The following is a 17,496-nucleotide window of genomic DNA, read 5'->3' as shown; positions in this document are numbered from 1 at the left end:
CCTCACCATTGGGTACCACTGCCCACTGCACGGCTTTGGAGACAAGTGCCAAGCAGCACAGATAGCTTGCAGCTACCCTGTTTGCATGGATGGTTTGCCTCCCTGCTTTGAAGATGATGACTCCTTGAAAGCAGGAGATCAAGACTCGTGTCTGGGATAAGCTGAAAGATGCTGTTTACAAATGTTTATCCTGGAAAATATTTATAAATCTCCCCCTGGGAGCAGAGCTGTGCAGCACAACCCCTTGGCCTGTCAATACAGCTATGTAATGCCTGTGAGCCAAACTCTCTTGGGGCAGCGTACATCCTGCTGTGTGCTGCCACTCATCCCCATGGCCACTTATTGTCCCCGCAGTGCTTATATTGCTGTTACACTCAGTGAATACTAAATTACATTCCCTGTTTTTAGGAGAACTGCAAGCATTCAGCAGAGAATGGAAGTTAAATGGCTGCTGTCTGCAGCTGCTGTAGAAATGTTTTGGGATATTCACACCAGGTCATTAAAAGCTTCTTGTTAATCTCATAGAGGCATGACATGTTACAACAGTGCTACTGCTGCTTCCAAAATAACAGCCTGACTCCTTCGCTCCAGCTGTGTGGTTCAGAGGAGCGGTGTGGATGTGGTTGGTTTCTGTTGCAGTGCTGGGTATTCCCATCCCCACCTGCATCTGGGTGCTGCCCATTGCCATCCTGACAGCAGAGGCTATGTGGCTGGTTATTGGAGGCATGCTGCGTGTGTAACCTGTGTTTATGCTGTGCCACGAGTGCTGCTTGAATTGCCATTTTTCTTGTGTTGGGAGTATGGTATGTCCCCTACTCCAGTGATTCTGCTCTCCAGGCAGAGTGGGGTTAGAGGCTTGGGTTTCTGTTCTGGTGGATCAGATCTGCTTCCACTTACAACACCACCAGGAAGGAAGAAATGTGAGATTGCTGCTGGGATGCTGCCTGCGATACCAGCTTTGGGGTTTATTTTACCCACATCCTAACGTCTGCATCTCACGTCAGCAGTGAAACCTGGTGCTCAGCGTTCCCATCCCATGTGGTTCGGCGTCCTCAGGGCTGGGACAGGACGTGGGCACATTCACAGCGTAGCTGCCCCTGGGGTCAAGTTGCTGAAAGGGAGAGGGAGGGGAACAGGTGCACTGCTGGGCACACAGCCGGCATGGCACAGTGAACAGAAACTGCCTGGATCCTAAACAGGGTCATAAGCAGGTCCCTAAGCATGCTGCTGTTCTGAGTATAGGGGCTGGGGGAGGTTGGGCTGTGCTTCTTCCTCTGGTGCTGGGCTCTGTCTGAGCAGAACAAGAGTAATGTTCCTTCTAGTCGGCCTGTTTCTATGCTTAGACATTTCTGAGCAGGATAGCTGGAGATGCATTGAAAGCACCATTCCTCAGCTAAGCAAAGCTGTTACATTTGTACTGAGCTTGTCAGCAGCTGGAAGAACTGTCTGAAGTGAAGGTACCTACAGGGCAGCCCTGGGCTGGGGTGGAGGAAAGCAAAGCTCTGCATTGAGCAAGGTGACGTGTCAGCAGGTGGCTGAGCTGCAGGAGTGACTGCACGTGTCTGCAGCGTGCTTCATCTTAATGCATTGTTTATTTGATGTCCTGTTTGTTCTGGCACAGCCTGGTTGCCTGCTGAGATAGATAACTAAGTGCTGGAAAACAGCATCAGTGAATTCTGCTTCCAATAAAACCAACAACAACAAAAAGCCTTCCATTTGCTTTCCTCCGAGTGGCTGGTAAGTTGCAGGCAAGGATCCAGTAAGGGAAGGGAGGCCCATCACCCATCCCCAAGGCAGGGGAGATGGCACAGTTGATTTTGGAAGTGCCTTTGGAGTCCTGGGTAAATAGGAGTCCAGAACAAAGGCTTTAAACTCGAGTTGCCTTGCAGCTATAGGAGATGGGGAGCTGTAGGATGTGGCACAGGGTAAGGCTTTACCCTGATTGTGCCCTCCCTCCTTCCTTTAGTGTGGGGCCTTTAGATGGGTGCCTGGCGTGCCAGGGGCTGCTGAAAGCACAGCATGTAGCTGTGCTGGGGACAGTCAGCAGCCTGCCCCGGAGGGACTGCTGCTATCCCACCACATAGCGAGCCACCGATTTCCTGTTATTAGTTAAAATAACACAGCACATATTTTACAAAAACAACCCCGCGTTAGTCCTCCCTCTGAAAGAATTCGAACCTGTCATGAAATTTAGAGGAGGAACATTTTCCCAGGCAGCCTGGCCGAAGCAGAACAGTTCTGCCCTGGTCAGCTGCTCACGCTTCTGGGAAAAGCAGGCAGCGCATCCAAGAGCAGAGCTGCCTTTGGGAGCACAAGGAGCAGGACCTGCTGCAGCCTCCGGGCAGAGCTACCTCCAGCAGAGCCCCTTTTGGGCTGCCTGGCTTCAGCTTCAAGGCCTCGTGGTTTGGAAATGATTGGATTCAGGCCTTGGGGTGCACTTAAGGAGTAGCAATAGGGAGAGAATGTGTTTGGGGTTTGGTGTTAGCATCAGGCAGTTGGTGAGAAGAGGGGCAGGAATTAAAGAACTCTCTGATAGTTCAGTGGCCGATGGAAACCACGTTGCAAACATCTGCCTGGGGGAGTTACTGGATTTTATTAAATGCAAGCAGCCTCTTTTCACCCTACTGGGGCTGAGCTGCTGGGGGCACTCAGAGAACATGCGGTTGGTATCGTGCTGATCTTATCAACTCCTGCCTCCGAACTGTGCCCAGCTTTAATTGATGCTTTCCTTGGACTTGGGAGGGTTCTTTTTCCCCAGCAAACAAGTTTTCCAGATGCTTACTTTGAAGGGGAAAAAAAAAATAATAATAATAAAATAGGGATTTTCTTTGGCTACCTCTCCAGCTTCCAGCTGTTAAGTACTGGAAATGTGTTCCTCATTATGTCCAAGAGAGAAATGCTTTTTTCTTCCGATTGGGGTGGCAGTAAATAATTCAAAACTTAATGTGCTGCAGACAAGTGAGTTAGTAGAGTTTGTTTTCCGCTCAGCGGTGTGCAGCGGGTCGGGAGCAGACACAGCGTGATGAACGGGGCTGGGAGTTGCTGAGCTCTTGTCTCAGTGCATCAGCTGCCCTTGGGCTGCACGCTGCCTGTGTTTGGCTATAGGTTTGATAACTAAGTGTCTGGTTCTTTGTATTAATTAAAATATAAATAAATACCCAAGGCAGTACTAACAGGCAATCCTTGGTAGGATTCCCTTTGCCTTAGCCTCTGAGCACTGCTGCTTTTGGGACATGCCTTATGTTGCTTCCTGCGTAGCACATCCAGCCCGTGGCACTGCTTTTCTTGTCTGACCCTGCAGTGAGCTCCATGCAGCACAGCTATTTTGGATGAGGAGAAGGGATAAATTCCACCTTTATTGGAGTATTACTTCCTCTGCCAACCTTGGTTTTGCTTGTAGTATGGATGCTCCAGCTTGTTTGCTTCCAGTGACATTAGCCAGGCCAGTGCAGGCAGAGCACTCCTACTAATAGGAGGGTCCTGCGATGCAGTCATACCAGTTTTTCTGCTAACTCTTAGGTAGTTGAGACCCCAGAGTTCAGTGCATTGCTTCCCTCTATGGTCAAGACACCAGTTGCTGCCCATGGACTGTGATGATGATCTCTAAGAGTACCAGCTTGGAAAGGCAAAAGATGCAGAGATGTCATCAGTGCTGAAAGTGATGTTGTAACTGGGATGTGAGTGAGCCCTAGAAGCAGCACAGGACAACACCTGGTGTGTTGCTGTGGATGATGCTTTGATGTAAGAGGAAAAAATACTGAAAGTTTTGCTCCAAACTAACTAAAATTCAAAGGAATGTGTGTCAGGATAAGTCCCAGTTGGGAGATGAGGTCATTGAAACAGTAGGGCAGAGCTGGAAAGTGTCACTGGGATATTTTTCAGTCAGGAAAGGATGAAATAGCCTATAGGGTGGGAAGGTGGCCCCTGAGGTGTGGTCTCTCCCAGCTCTCTTTTAAGACATCTGTCCTTCTTGTCTCCTGTTTTCTCTTACCACAGCCCAAAGCTAATGGCTGTGAGAGGACTTCTCAGACAGCCAGGATCTTCATTCCCAATATGGGAAATACTTTAACATATCTGTTTTGTCCACAAGGACTTTAGCATATGGTTCCCTTTAAAATAATACTTAATTAGAATATTTTTAAAAGTTGAAGTAGCAATAAAAGCAGGAGGGCATAAGCCAAACATTAAGAAAAAACCCTTGAGGATAGAATGAGTTGGTGAGCAGTTGAGTCTTGAACTCTGTGGGAATTGGCTTAAATCTGTGAAGCCTTCCCAGATATCTCTACATCATTTGAAGCCCTGAAAATAACACAAGACTTGAATAGCCCCAGTGACCCCAAAGCTGTTTTGTTAGAGGCTTGAATGCTTTGCTCTCAGAACTGGCTTCAGAAACCCCTGAGGAGGGGATTGCTAATTGGTGGTTGTTCTTCATTAACATCAGGCTTTGAGGGATGGGGCTCTTGAGTTTTCTTCCATAAGCAGCGGTGGAGGACAGCTGCCTCCTTTCCAAGGGCTCTGTGGAGGAGATGCAACGCATGCACAAAGGTCCTGACAGCGGAGGTTCGGCTTGAAACAAAGCAGCCAATTTCCTTTCACCACAGACAAGCCTTATCTGAGGAGATTACGTTTGTCTCGAATGGAGCCTCTGGTGTCATAACTGTGCTCTTCCTGGGCGGATGGAGGCTTGGGCAAAAATCCCATGCAGGACCCTGGGCTCTGATTGCGGCTGTGACTCACGAGCCTGGGCTGATGTGGGGAGTGCTGGGTCAGGGAGCTGTGGGCTTATTTTATTATGCATTTTTATCCAGTTTTATTTCTTTATTATTATTATTATAGATAGAGGAGTGGAGCTGTGGGCTTGTTCTCCCACTGCAGTGCTCAATGGGGCGGCACAGTCCTTTAGAGGGCTCCAGCCCCATTCAGAGCTACCACTCTGTCATGAATGGGATGCTGTCCTTAGGAAATGGTCTCCTTGGCCAGAGGGAGGAGGTTGTTTTCTTTAGCTCCTGGGGAAGAAGCATTTTTGTAGTGTATCTTCAAAAATGTCACTCCAGCAATGCTCTGCAGTTGTTGTCCAAACAGGGTTGCAACACAGGCTGTGGATAGGCTGCTTAATTAGTTCACCATACCCAAGAGCAGACTGCTTATCATCCTGATGCAATGTAGCTGAGATTCTGACCTTTCTCTTCCTGTGAATCCTCCTGTGTTGCCTTGCGTGAGGTCAGCAGGGGCCTACAGGTGGTGGGTCCCCTGTTCTGGTTCAGGCTGAGTTCTCATTTTGTCAAGATGCACTGAAGGTGCTGGAGGAATTCTGCAGTTATCCTGTCCCTGTTGGTCAGGGGAGATTGCTGCTCCTTTTCCATGTATCCAAAATCACATCTCTGCAAGTGTTCTGCTGAATAGCCAGATTGCCGGAGAGTTTGGATTGGGGTCTGTGTGTGTGTGTGTGTGTATAAATACAAATATGTATATTTAGCTCATTTGTTCTCCTCTGTGATGTGAAATGTTCTTCTTGAGGCTGGGGCAGGAAAGGAGCTGGTGATAAGGGAATAATAAGGCTGTGGAGTAAATCCCGCAGGCAGAGATAATGCAGTGAACAACACAAGAAGTTCAAGGAAACTCAGATTGCCCTGCACAGGCTTGGCCTGTGGTATACCTGAACCAACTTTTAGGTTAACTTACACCTTGTTCTTAGAGATGAGTTTGTGTTCAAAGCTGTGTGACATCATCTGTGTGATTTCACTTCAGTGGTCTGTACCATTTCCATACAGGAATTGTGCAAAAATAGAAGGCAAGTGGTGTACAGCATTGCTCTTTGGTTATGGAGCAGAAGAACCGAAGCAGTTTGAAAGGTCAAACCAGATTTCTGAGCAAGGAGCTGTTTGCTCTTTGGAGAAAGTTGAGGAATTTTGGCCCAGCGCAAGATGAAATTCCTGCTTGGTTGTGTGGGAGCCTTTGGCTCAGGGGAAGGCAGCTTCACTTTGAATTTACTTGCAAGGACGCACTTTGCATCATAGAGGCCATATCATAGATGCCCTGAACTGGCTGCAGCTTGCAAGTGCAGAAATAGAAGGAATCATGCAGAGTCCCTCAGCTCCAGTGAGGTTGCACAGGGAACCAGGGGGAACCTTGCTGGATGGAGGCTCGAGGCTCTGCCCTGCTGGGCTGGGGACCTGGGCTTCCACACAGCTGTGTCTGCACTTTTGGAGCTGGAATGTGCCATGTTTAATGACTTTTAGCACGGTTGCTGCCAAAGTAATGGATTCCTTCTATATGTTTTAAAAGCAAAACAGTCTGTGACTGTGGATGCTTTATTCTCAGCATCCTGGCACGCATGCAGCAGGGTGAACAGTTAACTGAATTAACCAAGAGCTGTTAAATTGAAATCAGAGGAGATGAGAGACTGGGAGCAGTGCTGAGCTCTGACTGACAAACTTAGCATCCCTGTGAGAAGGCTTCACTGTCTTTAGCTGGCAGAGGGATGAACACAGTTTTTAATGGGATTCTTTCTTGTGCTCGAGGTTGTAGTTTCTATCCTGTTATCCTGTATGCTGATAAACAGGAGGTGCCAGGCAGAGCCATGGTTGTTAAAGGAAAACAGCTCATGTCTTGAAGCCCTTTTTTTCTTCTGTGTTAGGACCTACTCTGGGAGGTCTTTGCATGTTGTGCGTGCAGCCCCTGGGACAGTATGGCAGTAGATGGGGCCCAGGCTGGGCTCATCTCCAAGCAGTGCAGAGAAGTCAGTCACTGGAGGAGAAAAGAGGGACATGGTTTTTGTTAAAATTAGACCTTCTCCCTCCCCCACAACCCTTGGAAAAATGCAAGAAAAATGCCTGTTTTGTCTCAGTATATATCCCACAACTGCTTATGCTGAGACTGCTTCTGTTAGTTGTGTTGGGGATGATTGAATTGTCTCACAGCTCAGGAAGGCTGTTGTAGGATCACTGTCAGGATCTCATCTTGAACAAGCCATTAGATTGTCCTCTAATGCAAAAAGTAATGGGTTTGGGTGTTATAGACATGTAGGGAGAGGTTGGGGCAACGTACTGTGCCATTCTCCCCTTAATACGTGTGTATCCTCTGGTGGTCAAGTCTTCCTTCCTATGTTAAGCAGTTGGTGTTCTTGGTGCAAGATTGTTCCCTGAGCACAGGTGGCATTTGGGAACTCATCCATGGGGGATGAGGGCACTGTACAACAAACACATGAAGTGGGTTTACTGGGTTTATTTGCAGGGCTGGGGTTGCTGGGAGACACTGAATCCTTCACGATGGGCATGGAGACCCACCATGTCCTTCCAAGTCAGGGACATGCTCAGCATCAGAATTTGCTGCAGAGAGGTGGGACACTGAAGCAGATTTTGTTCCTGAAGTCCATCTGGCATTAAAAGCTGAGATGCATGGGGCACAAACAAAACTGCATCTGCCCATGGGGTTCTGCAGTGTCTCTCCTTACTTTGATTATAAATTGGATTTGGCTTCCTGCTGTTGCCATCAGATAGACAACCAGCCGTCTCTTTTTCTTCTATTAATAACCATTTTGAAGTAATAGCTCTAAAAAAAACCCTTTCCTGTGGAGATCTCATCTTCTAGTCAGTGGTTTTCATTCATTTAATGCTTTGTGTTATACAAAATAAATGCCCCGAATGGACGAAGTAACTTTACGTGCACAATGCTCATTTGGAAACACGCTGAAATTCATAAAGAAAACTTCAAAGAATAACATCCTAAAGAGAGAAAATAGCTCTGCACTGTTAGCAAAAAAATAATGCTCTCCCTGTGTGAGCTGACAGCTCCCTGAAGGTGCAGCTCTCAAGTGACTGCTATCGTATCTCATCCCTCAGCCCATGCTGCTGCTTAGCAGTTTCAGATTCAGGACGTGAGCTCTCCAGTTAGTGCTAGCAAGCAGGAACCACCTGAGTTTTCTGGTCATGGAAAAGCATTTCTTTTTCATATATTTTTGGCTGAGTTTGCTAGCTTAGTTTTCTTTTTGCTAAAACCAGTGGCAAATTTGTGTTATTCCAAGGGGACAGAATTAAGGCAATGCACAAAGAGTCTTTGAAAAATCAGCCCTGGGAACAATGTGGTGTTTTTTTCTCAAAGCCATCCCTGTGTAGGTGGCTGGCTTGGTTCAGCTGTCTGCATTTGGGTCACTTCCAGTTACATTCCTCTGCAGCACTGGGGCACCTGCTTTGTGCCCACCTCTCCGCACTGAGCTGCTTGCACATCAGGCAGTGCTGTGTGAACATGCACTGTTTTGCAGCTGGGGCCTTCAGACATAATGTCTGCTCATCTGCTGGTGTGCTGCTAAAGCCCAGAAACCAGTGTTTTCCTGTTTTCCAATCACAATCATTTCATCTCAAATAATGCCATACTTTACTGGGAAGAACACAACCCTTTGGAAGACCCCAGTGCAAATTGCCACTAATCCTGTCAGCAGCTAACTACAATGCTGATAGTTTCCCAGAACATCTGATTCTAAGAAACAGCCCATTCCCAGAAGCTTCCTAGAAGTATTTAGCAAAGACAATTAACACCTCCAGGTAAGTAGCCTGAGAACCTGAAATGCTGCATATAGTTACTTTGTCTTATCTCTGAATGATTAGGAAGGTTTATGAGCATCTTTGCTGCTGTGCTGGGCTTGCAGTGGTGTTTGCAAGGGGATTAAAGCAGGAGGGAGGGTTTCAGCCCCTGTGCTTGGGGTGCCTGCTCCTTTCATTGCCCCATAGGCTGGTGGCTCTCGCCTTGTACAAGGTGCCCAAGGACATCTGCTCACTTAGCCCTTCCCCAGTGTTTGAGAGTTCAAGTTTGGGCTAAAAGGCAAATATTTGTCTTGTCTCTAAGGAGTTACTTTACACTTTTCCCCCCAGTGTAAAGGCTGTTTGAGCCAAGTGCTGCTATCTCCTAATGCACGGTGAAAACCAAGTGTGGGCAAAGCTCTTATCTGTGTGAATGAAGCCTCCTCTCAAGGAATTCCAGCCATCCCCTTCTGCCCTGAGTGTACTGGGCTCCACTGTGATGCCTCTGGCTCCCCCCACCCACCATGAGCACATCTGACTTCACTAAGGGATGCTCAGGTGATCTATGGCCAAGCTCAGATGAGACACTTGTGAGCAGATGCATCAGCATTCCCAAAACACTGCAGGTATAACTGCACTGCATTTGCTTTTTGCAGCTCTAGGGCCTGGCTGGGATTATCCCCCAGTCCCTGCATCCCACCTGAGCTCCTCCAAGCCCCATCCTTCGCATCAGGCAGCTGAAACACTGCACATCAGGCTCCCATTCCTGTTCTGCTAGAAGTTATTTCCAAACTCAGCCATACAACCTTCAGTTCAGCACGGTGCAGGCTGCCAAGCTGTGGCACTGCTTTGTCCTGGCTTGTGCCAGGTGCTGCCAATTGAGTCCCCAGAGGGCTTTTGGCAGGAGGCTGCATGGTGCTGGCCAGGGAGGGACAGTGTGCATGGGAGGATGCTGTGGAGAGAAAGCAGTGCTGTGTGTGAAATTAGCCAGCAAGCCAAATCCTTCTCAGAAGTGGCGTTTGAAGAAAAAATCCTTTGTGAAAAGTGCTCTATCAGCTGTTCACCTAAGCCAAGCTGCTTAGAAAGAGAACAGGCACTGTTTAGAAAACAGCATCGTAAAACATAGGGTTGCTGTTAGCAGTGACAGCGAGCAAGTTTCATGCTGGCTGGTGTTTGCTGGTCTGCAGTTCCCAGGAGAGTGTTTTCTTTGGTCTCTCAATAAAACTCAAGAGGTTTCAAGTGAGAAACTTGCAAACAGGTTGTTGCAGAGCTCCATCCCTGGCAGTGTTCAAATACCCACAACTCTGTATCAGTGCTTCTGCATGTTATTATATATGAGTGAGATAAAAATCTGTGCCTGCTTGGAGGGGAAGCATCTTTTTGCTGTCTGGAAGGGCTGAAATTGCTCTTGACTGATTAGAAGGTAGGTGCGTACCTACCAGCAGCTGGATGGGAGATAGTTTAATGTAGTGGTCTGAAGTCAGAGCAAGGAAGAAATAATGCTGATGCATCTCTGAATTGTTTTGGCTTCTCTCTCATTCAGTTTGTGTTCTGGGAATGTCTGGAGCTGCTGCTCAGTGCTCCGTGGGGCCCTGTGTGCCCTAGTAGAGAGGGACTTGGTGGCATGCAGTGCGCACACCTGCTCGCCTGCTCCATCCGATACTTCCAGGAAATCCCAGGCAGGGACACGGCAGTAATGCTGTCCACACACATGCTCTGCAGGGATACTTTGCAGCAGTTAGGAAGAGCCGGATTGTTTTGCTTTTACGTGGTGCTATTTTAATAAGTCAATGCCAGAGGTAGTAAATCTGTCCTGCAGAAAAGGAGAGAGCCGTTCACTGTATAAATGCAGCGGCCAGCACAGCCTGCTCCTTCCTTCTTGTCACAGCACCAAAAATGGGTCTCTCTTGCTGTTTGTCAGCGTGTAGCTGCCAGGATTGCAGCAATGGGAAGGCTTGCTTTACTTATTAAATGTTGCTGCATGGCTCTGTGGCACCTTGGAGGGAAATTAGTGAGACCTTGCCAATGAAACTTAGGTTGTGTCTGCTTCTAGTTTGCTGCCTTGGATCAGCATCATATTTCTGTGGCATTTTGGTGTTCAGTAAAACTGCCCAATGTCCAAACATGCAAAGAGACAGGCTGGGAAGGAAATGGAGGAAAAGCCCTCACCTCCATCCTCCCCTGCTGCTTCCATCCCTCAGCTTCAGGTGATTGTTAATAAGGAACCACTGACACCATGGAGGCGGTATTCAGTGAAAGTTGGTTGCTAATTAAAATACTCATTTGAATTTCCTGGCTGAAGTCTGGCTTCATGTCGTGAAGGGAGTTAAGCTGTACCTGGTGTGCTTTGAGAGAGGGTGAGAGTGAGGGACCTGCTCGCCTGCAGACAGGTGTGCATCAGCGATGGGTGTCCCACCTCCCTCCTCCATGGAAAGGCAAAAAGAAATTGCCCAAGAGTCTGGGAGCATAGAGGTTGTTATTCATCTGACCAATCATAGGAGCTAAATAAAGGCTTTGGAAGAAAACCAACCATTTTTTCTTGTAATATTGGTTGGGCAGAATTGTACTGGAACTAAACATGGAATGAAAAGTCTGGCTTTTTTGCCAGCTCTATTTTTAGAGCCGCTGCTCCATCTTTGTGAGTTTTCTCAGCATATGCACTTGAAGCAGGCAATCTGCCTTTATTTTTTCCGCCAGGCTGTCATATTCTGCAAGATAAGAACGTGGGATGGGGAGGCTGGGGACTTACCAGATTTGACTGGAAATCCCTCTGAATACCAGGATGAGTGTCCCATTCCAGGATGAGGTTCAGTGCGGTCACAGGCTCCTGAATGCTTTCTGTGCTGCAGTCAGGAATGGTCCTAACCCTTCAGTGCTGGAAAGAAACGTGCGTGCAATTTTAGCTGGCTTTTTGTGTCCTCAAACCGCGGCCTCAGCTGGAATGAAATCCAGCCTAACACTGTAGCACTAACAGCAGTTTGGGCTGTGGGATGGAGGTGCAGCATCTGGCTTTGTGAGTGTGAGCAGGATAGGCATTCCTGACCTGAGATCTGGTGGCTGTGCCAGCCAGGAGCCAGACGTTCCTGCTGTTGGTGTGACTCCTCTCACACCAAGCTGTGAGCAGTTGGTTGGCTCTCCCAGTGCCCGAGACCACAGCACCTGCAGGCACTCTGGAGCTGCAGCCAAGTCCATCCAGTGAAAGGCTCTGCCAGAACCCAGCAGGAGCCTTTGTTTATTCCCTGTTGGATAAAGCTGGAGGAGGATTTTAGTGGAGGGAAGGTGTAACTGTGCTGGTTGGTGCTCAGCCCTGTTCCTGTGCCAAGAGGCAGATGTGCAGCTGTGAGAACTGATCCTGCAGTGAAAACAGCAGCCCGAGCTGAATCCTTTTGGGCTTCTCTAATAAAGAACAGGTCCAATGGGAGGGTACGTGGGGCAGAAAGAGCTGCTCCTTCAGAGAAGCTTAGTCTCATACACCTTGACAATATGTTTTGAATTTAAGGCAGTACTTAGGCTTGTTTATCTTCATTTTTCAGCAAGTTGAAAGGGATGTCTCATTCCTCTGTCTTGGGCTCATCGGGCTTTTGGCAGCCAGGAGCTGTACTGGGTGACCACTTTGATTTCTTCGTTCTGGGTCACACCAGTCTTTACCAGCCCCTGAAAGTAACAAGAAATCAGTGGATTTAAATGCCTCCTCCTCACCTCCTTTTTTTCTCCTTGCAAAATCTTGTATGTGCAATCAGGGCTATTTTGGAGGCTCGTTGTTATTAGTACTGGCCCTCTGTCACAGTGATGTGTGCAGGCACAGAGCCGGCCTTTTCTGTCCCTTGCAGAGGTGTCCCTTTGCGTACCTGCTAATCTGAGGGGGGCCGTTCATGCTCATACACTACCAGCTTTGTGTGAGGAGGGACTACTGAGCTGTAAATCTCTGCTTTTCAGGCACTTAAACTCCCTTTTGGGTTGGTTTTGATGTCAGGAATTTTCTCTGATAAGAGAACTTTATTTGCCTTTAAATATCACTTTGTGACAGGATGATGGAGTGGGGATTCTTGGAGCGAGCCTGTGTCAGCCGGGGAAGGGAAATTCTGCTGGGGCTTTTGTTTTTCTCTAGCACTGACATTTTAGCTCTTTAAAGAGTACATTTATTTTATACTTGGCAAGGGTGTGTGTGTGCACACATCGGCATCCAGACAGATGGGCGCAGCCTGAGGTTAGAGCTGTGCTGAAGCCAAGTGGGTCTCTGGCTCTCTTGTGGCTGTGGCACCTGGGGAAGAGGAGTCGTGCTGGGCCTTTTTCATAGTCAGCTTCAAAACATGGGTTGTGTGCATGAAGCAGGGCTGCAAATAAATCTGTGGCATGATGTGTGTGGTGCACAGAGGATGATGCCGGGCTTCTGGCACGTGTTAACAGTTCCATGTCAGCTGTTACCCCAAGAACAGCCTGAAAGCCTTCAGAGCAGGTTTGCAGCATTTAGCATCTTTTTGTGACCACAATGCAAAGGTTGGTGGGGACCAGGCCTTTGTCTCGCCAAGCCCAGGATGTGTTCCCCTCTCAGGGCATTGAGTTTGCAGAGCTGAGGCTAAGCCTGAGGAGCTGCCCAGCCTCTGAGCAGGGCCTGTAGCCACAGAGTCTGTGCTTTGTTTGCATTCAGACCTGTGGGAGCTGAGCTTTGCAATCTGCCTCTCTCCAGCAGCCAGCCCATATCTCAGCCCATTTAGATAGGGAGGATTTTGCTCCACCGGCTGCTTGCATGCAGCAGGCCCCGCAGAGCAGCAGCTCCTTCCCTCGGCTCAGACACCTATCAGCAATCCCTAGTGTCTTCCCAAAGCTTCCCAAAAGCAGCGTTTCACTTAACTCTGTGTTCTTCTCTTTCAGCTCTTCCATGTGGCATATGTCCTGATCAAATTTGCAAATTCCCCTCGTCCTGACCTCTGGGTGCTGGAACGATCTACTGACTTTGGTCTCACCTATGAGCCCTGGCAGTACTTTGCCTGTGAGTATGGCCGTGAGCTGAAGCTCAGCTAGGGGAAGTCACTGTACTCCTCAGGGCAGGGGAACTGTTTTGCTTTTTGGGACTATGTGTATTTATTAAAGCACTGTTATCGCTGCCCACCCAAACCCCTGTGGATGCCAAAGCTGGTAGCAGCATCAGTGGTTGGGCATTACTAGTCTCTCTTCTTTGCTGTCCCCTCACTCTGCCCTTTACCATATCCAGACTGATGTGTTTCAGCTCCTCCAGAAACGGGCAGCTCACAGGCAGGCAGCTGCTGTAACATGAAGTGTGGAGGCACACAACAATTAATTCCCTTCTCCTCACCAGAGATGGGGGACAGCAGGGGGAAAACTGCTGTCCTGCTGCTGTGCAAGGTGGAAAGAGAGGCTGCCAAAACCCAGTCTGCGCATTAGAAATTCCTTCTTCCCAATTCTCTGATAAAAACCTTCAGAAACAGCTGGTCCTCTGACTCCTCTGTCCCAGAGGGTCTATAAGGCAGCCAGACTCTGCTACTGCTCCCCTCCCCAAACCAGCAGAACTAATTGTGAGAAGTTAAGATCTACAACCAGCATTTAAAACCTGGCATGGAAGGACCTGGGAGCGCACAGAGGCTGCCCCTCAAGGCTCGTATTTCTGACTTGTCCGTCAGCATGTGCTTCAGTTTTGCTGCAGTTTTCCCATGCAGGAGAGAGCTGCAGGCATTTTATGCACTGCACTGCCGTATGGTAGCTCCTTTCCAGCATGGAAGTCTTCTCCTCTGCAGTGTGCTAGTGGGGACTGCTGTCAAGTTGCCTGCTTTGCTTTTTTCTTCTGTACTGTGAATTCTCTTCCCATTTGGTCCTCCCCTGGAGTTTGCTGTAGTTACGTTACTGCATGATCTGGAGCAGAGCAGGGAGCTTTTGCCCTGCATGCTTATTCCTGCTTGTAGAGGCACCATTGCAGCATCTGGAGCTCTTCCCTCCTGCAGCACTGAGCCCTGCCTAAGCCAACCCCCCCTTGGGAAGTGACATGCAGTGACAGCCCAGTGGAAAATTCCTGTGGAAATAAAGAGGTGACTGGTCCAATCCACACCGGGTTCACTAGCACAGCAAGTCCTTTGCAGAGGTCTATTTTTGGTTTGGAGAATTCTGTAGGTAGTCTAAGAAAAAACACAGTTCTGTTCACTGGGATGGTTATGAGCAGTTACAGAAATGTAAGCATTCCCAATAGCAGCTGCCTGTGAGCTGTGCCCTAGGAGCCACCAGCTCTGTGCTGCCTTGAGCCTGGAGGGAGGGGTTCAGCTCCCTGGCCATTCTGCCCCTGTCATCTGGGAGCTCGGGCTGAGCTCTGCCTGCAGAGAGAAGGAATGACCGTCGTGGGAAGCATCTGCCAGAGCAGCTGATGGGACCATGGCAATGCAAATCCTCCATGGCAGGGTGCCTTCCGTGGCCACCAAAGGAGAAATGGGGAGAGATTTATGGGAGTGTTTGTCTACTTGAAGGGTTCCCTATGGAGCATTGCAAATGGGGACTGGTCAAGAAATGTGCTCATTCTGGCACAGCCCTCCTCCCTGCCCTGCCCACAGCTCAGCATGCTGTGTGGGATCAGTGTTTCATGGTGCAGAGCTGTGATGCTGGGGATGAGGTCGGGGTGGAAAAGCCTTTGTTCCAGACTCTTCTGGGGATGCCTGTTACTCTCAGAGTGCCCCTCTGCTTTCTTAGCAGCGAGGCATGTGAGTTAGCAATGGGAGAGTTGCTGCAAAGTGATCTTAACCTAGCAAATGTTTAATAAGGAGTATATACCCATCTGTCTTGTTGGCCAGCATGGAGAAATCAATTCTGAATTGTTCCTTTTGTCTTACTGCTTTCATCTCTGGTTGATAAACAGCTTCAAAGAGGGACTGCATTGAGAAGTTTGGACTGCAGACCGTGGATCGCATCACCAAGGATGACCATGCTATCTGCACTACCGAGTACTCCCGAATTGTGCCCTTAGAAAATGGGGAGGTGAGCCATCACGTTTTGCATCCCTTGGGGCTCCCAGGGTTTCTGTGGCAGGAAATAGAAATAAATAATAACCATTTAAAAAACCTAGTTAAAAGACTGGGCATTCAAACAGACAGAAGAGTCTCCTAGAAGACAGTGGGCAATTCTTCCCTGTATTCATGTTTGGGTTGGTTGTGGCTGTGCCACCAGGCAGATGGAAGCCGTGTTCCTGTTGTTTCCTTTCAAACTGATGTTTACATTGGGCACCTGCCCTCAGCACAGCTAACCCAGAGGAGCTCCAGAAAGTGTCAGTGACCTGTGAGCATTTCTCCTTAATGTAAGGAACGTAAGTCAAGCAGGAGGTTTGTGAGAAGAACAGCAAAGAGGAGGAGAAAATAGAAAGGGAACTTTCAAACTGGGGAGAGCCGCAATTGAAAGCCATTCTCCTGTATAAGAGCAGGTAATAAGCAAAACAGGACGATGAGGGCAGATGTTTGCATTGGATGGAGAGTTTAGAAATGCTCAGCCCTGCAGGGGGAAGGCAGCAGGCCTTGTAAGAGCAGTGGCATAAGGGACAGAGCCATGCTATGTTCTGTGCTGGAAGTTTGCTTAGGAAGTTAAGACTTCTGGGGCTGATTTTTTGGCCATTGTTTAGTTGTTAAGAGGGCAGCAGACTTCTAGCTGTGTTATTTTCTCAGTGACTGAAGGTGCTCTCATTAAATGGTTCCCTCTTGACTTACAGATGCTGCTTAAGCAGTTCATTTTTAAGACAAATAAGGATGGCAGGGAATTGATTCACTTGTCTTGAAAGAGTAAAGATTGGGTTCAGCTGAGGGAGACATGCTTTTCCTCCCTCTCAGAGGATGATGCTGATTTGTCTCCCCTCCTCTCATTCACAGATAGTTGTCTCTCTGGTAAATGGGCGCCCAGGAGCCATGAACTTCTCCTACTCTCCTCTCCTAAGGAATTTCACAAAGGCCACCAACATCAGACTGCGCTTCCTGCAGACAAACACTCTGCTGGGGCACCTGATGGGCAAAGCTTTGAGGGACCCTACAGTGACCAGGAGGGTAAGGCAGGCCTCAATAGCTCCTAATGAGCTGGGAGTGTTGGAGTGCTACTACTGTAGTGAATAAAGTCCTGCTGAATCTTGAGTAGGACAATCCTGGAGCTCATTTGTAAGGATACTAACGGACAACTTCTCTTGTGCTCACCAGTATTACTACAGCATCAAAGATATCAGCATTGGAGGGCGCTGTGTCTGCCATGGCCATGCAGATGTCTGCGATGCTAAAGACCCCAGTGACCCTTACAGGTATGTTTTTCAAAATACCAGCTCTGTATAAAAGCATTTGAATTGTTGTGCTAAGAGTGGAACGTACTGGTGTGAGTTGAGTCCTATCCTGAGCTCCTAATTGTGCCAGTACTGTTGCTCTTGGCTCTGCCCTAGGAACAAACTAGAAAACAGTTCAGCCAAAATAGCAAAACTGAAACCTGTTTTGTCAGGCTATCTTTCAGGCAGATCAGCTCCCTGGTGCAGTTTCCCTGTACACAACTCTGCCTTCCCCATGGGGAAAGAGTGCTGCAATGGGAAGGTGGGCACACAAGTCAGTGCTGTTGTTGAACCCATGTTCTTCAAAGCCCAGGGTTGGTTTCTGAGCATGTTCTAAGAAATTTCTTGCTTTCCATGTGGCTTCCTAAGAAGTGGAGCAGTGCTTTGTAAGGGGATGGTCTCCCAAGAAACCAGAGACTGCTGTCCAGTTCTTCTCATGAGACCCATAGATGGGTTATGTATGTAACTAAACAAATATTCTTTGCAAAAGAACAAGAGCATGCAAACCAGCTTTATATTTTGGCTCATGGGATCCTTCCCATCCGCCTCAGCAATTTGAAATACCAGAGAGCTGCTTCGAACCATGAAAGTGTTGCTTCTTAGCCATCTGTTTGCATCCTGAATGTCGCCTTTATGAAAGGGATGGGTAGTTTCAGCTGGACGAGAGAAGCTTGTATTACTTTCTCATAAGGA

The 17,496-nt window shown here is 48.3% G+C and overlaps 1 protein-coding gene across 3 annotated transcripts in view; it reads left to right on the top strand.

Annotated features, from left to right (window-relative positions):
- LAMA5 (laminin subunit alpha 5) overlaps nt 1-17,496 on the top strand; it is a 77,189-nt gene that overhangs the window by 17,395 nt on the left and 42,298 nt on the right. For all 3 annotated transcript variants that reach the window (XM_072349792.1, XM_072349791.1, XM_072349790.1), the window contains exons 3-6: nt 13,389-13,506; nt 15,373-15,491; nt 16,370-16,540; nt 16,688-16,785. In XM_072349792.1, the coding sequence (XP_072205893.1) occupies nt 13,389-13,506; nt 15,373-15,491; nt 16,370-16,540; nt 16,688-16,785 (506 nt within the window). The remainder of the gene's footprint in view (nt 1-13,388; nt 13,507-15,372; nt 15,492-16,369; nt 16,541-16,687; nt 16,786-17,496) is intronic.

Source organism: Excalfactoria chinensis, chromosome 15 (assembly GCF_039878825.1).
Source record: "Excalfactoria chinensis isolate bCotChi1 chromosome 15, bCotChi1.hap2, whole genome shotgun sequence".
NCBI lineage: Eukaryota > Metazoa > Chordata > Aves > Galliformes > Phasianidae > Excalfactoria > Excalfactoria chinensis.
This window is presented reverse-complemented; position numbering and strand designations above follow the sequence as displayed.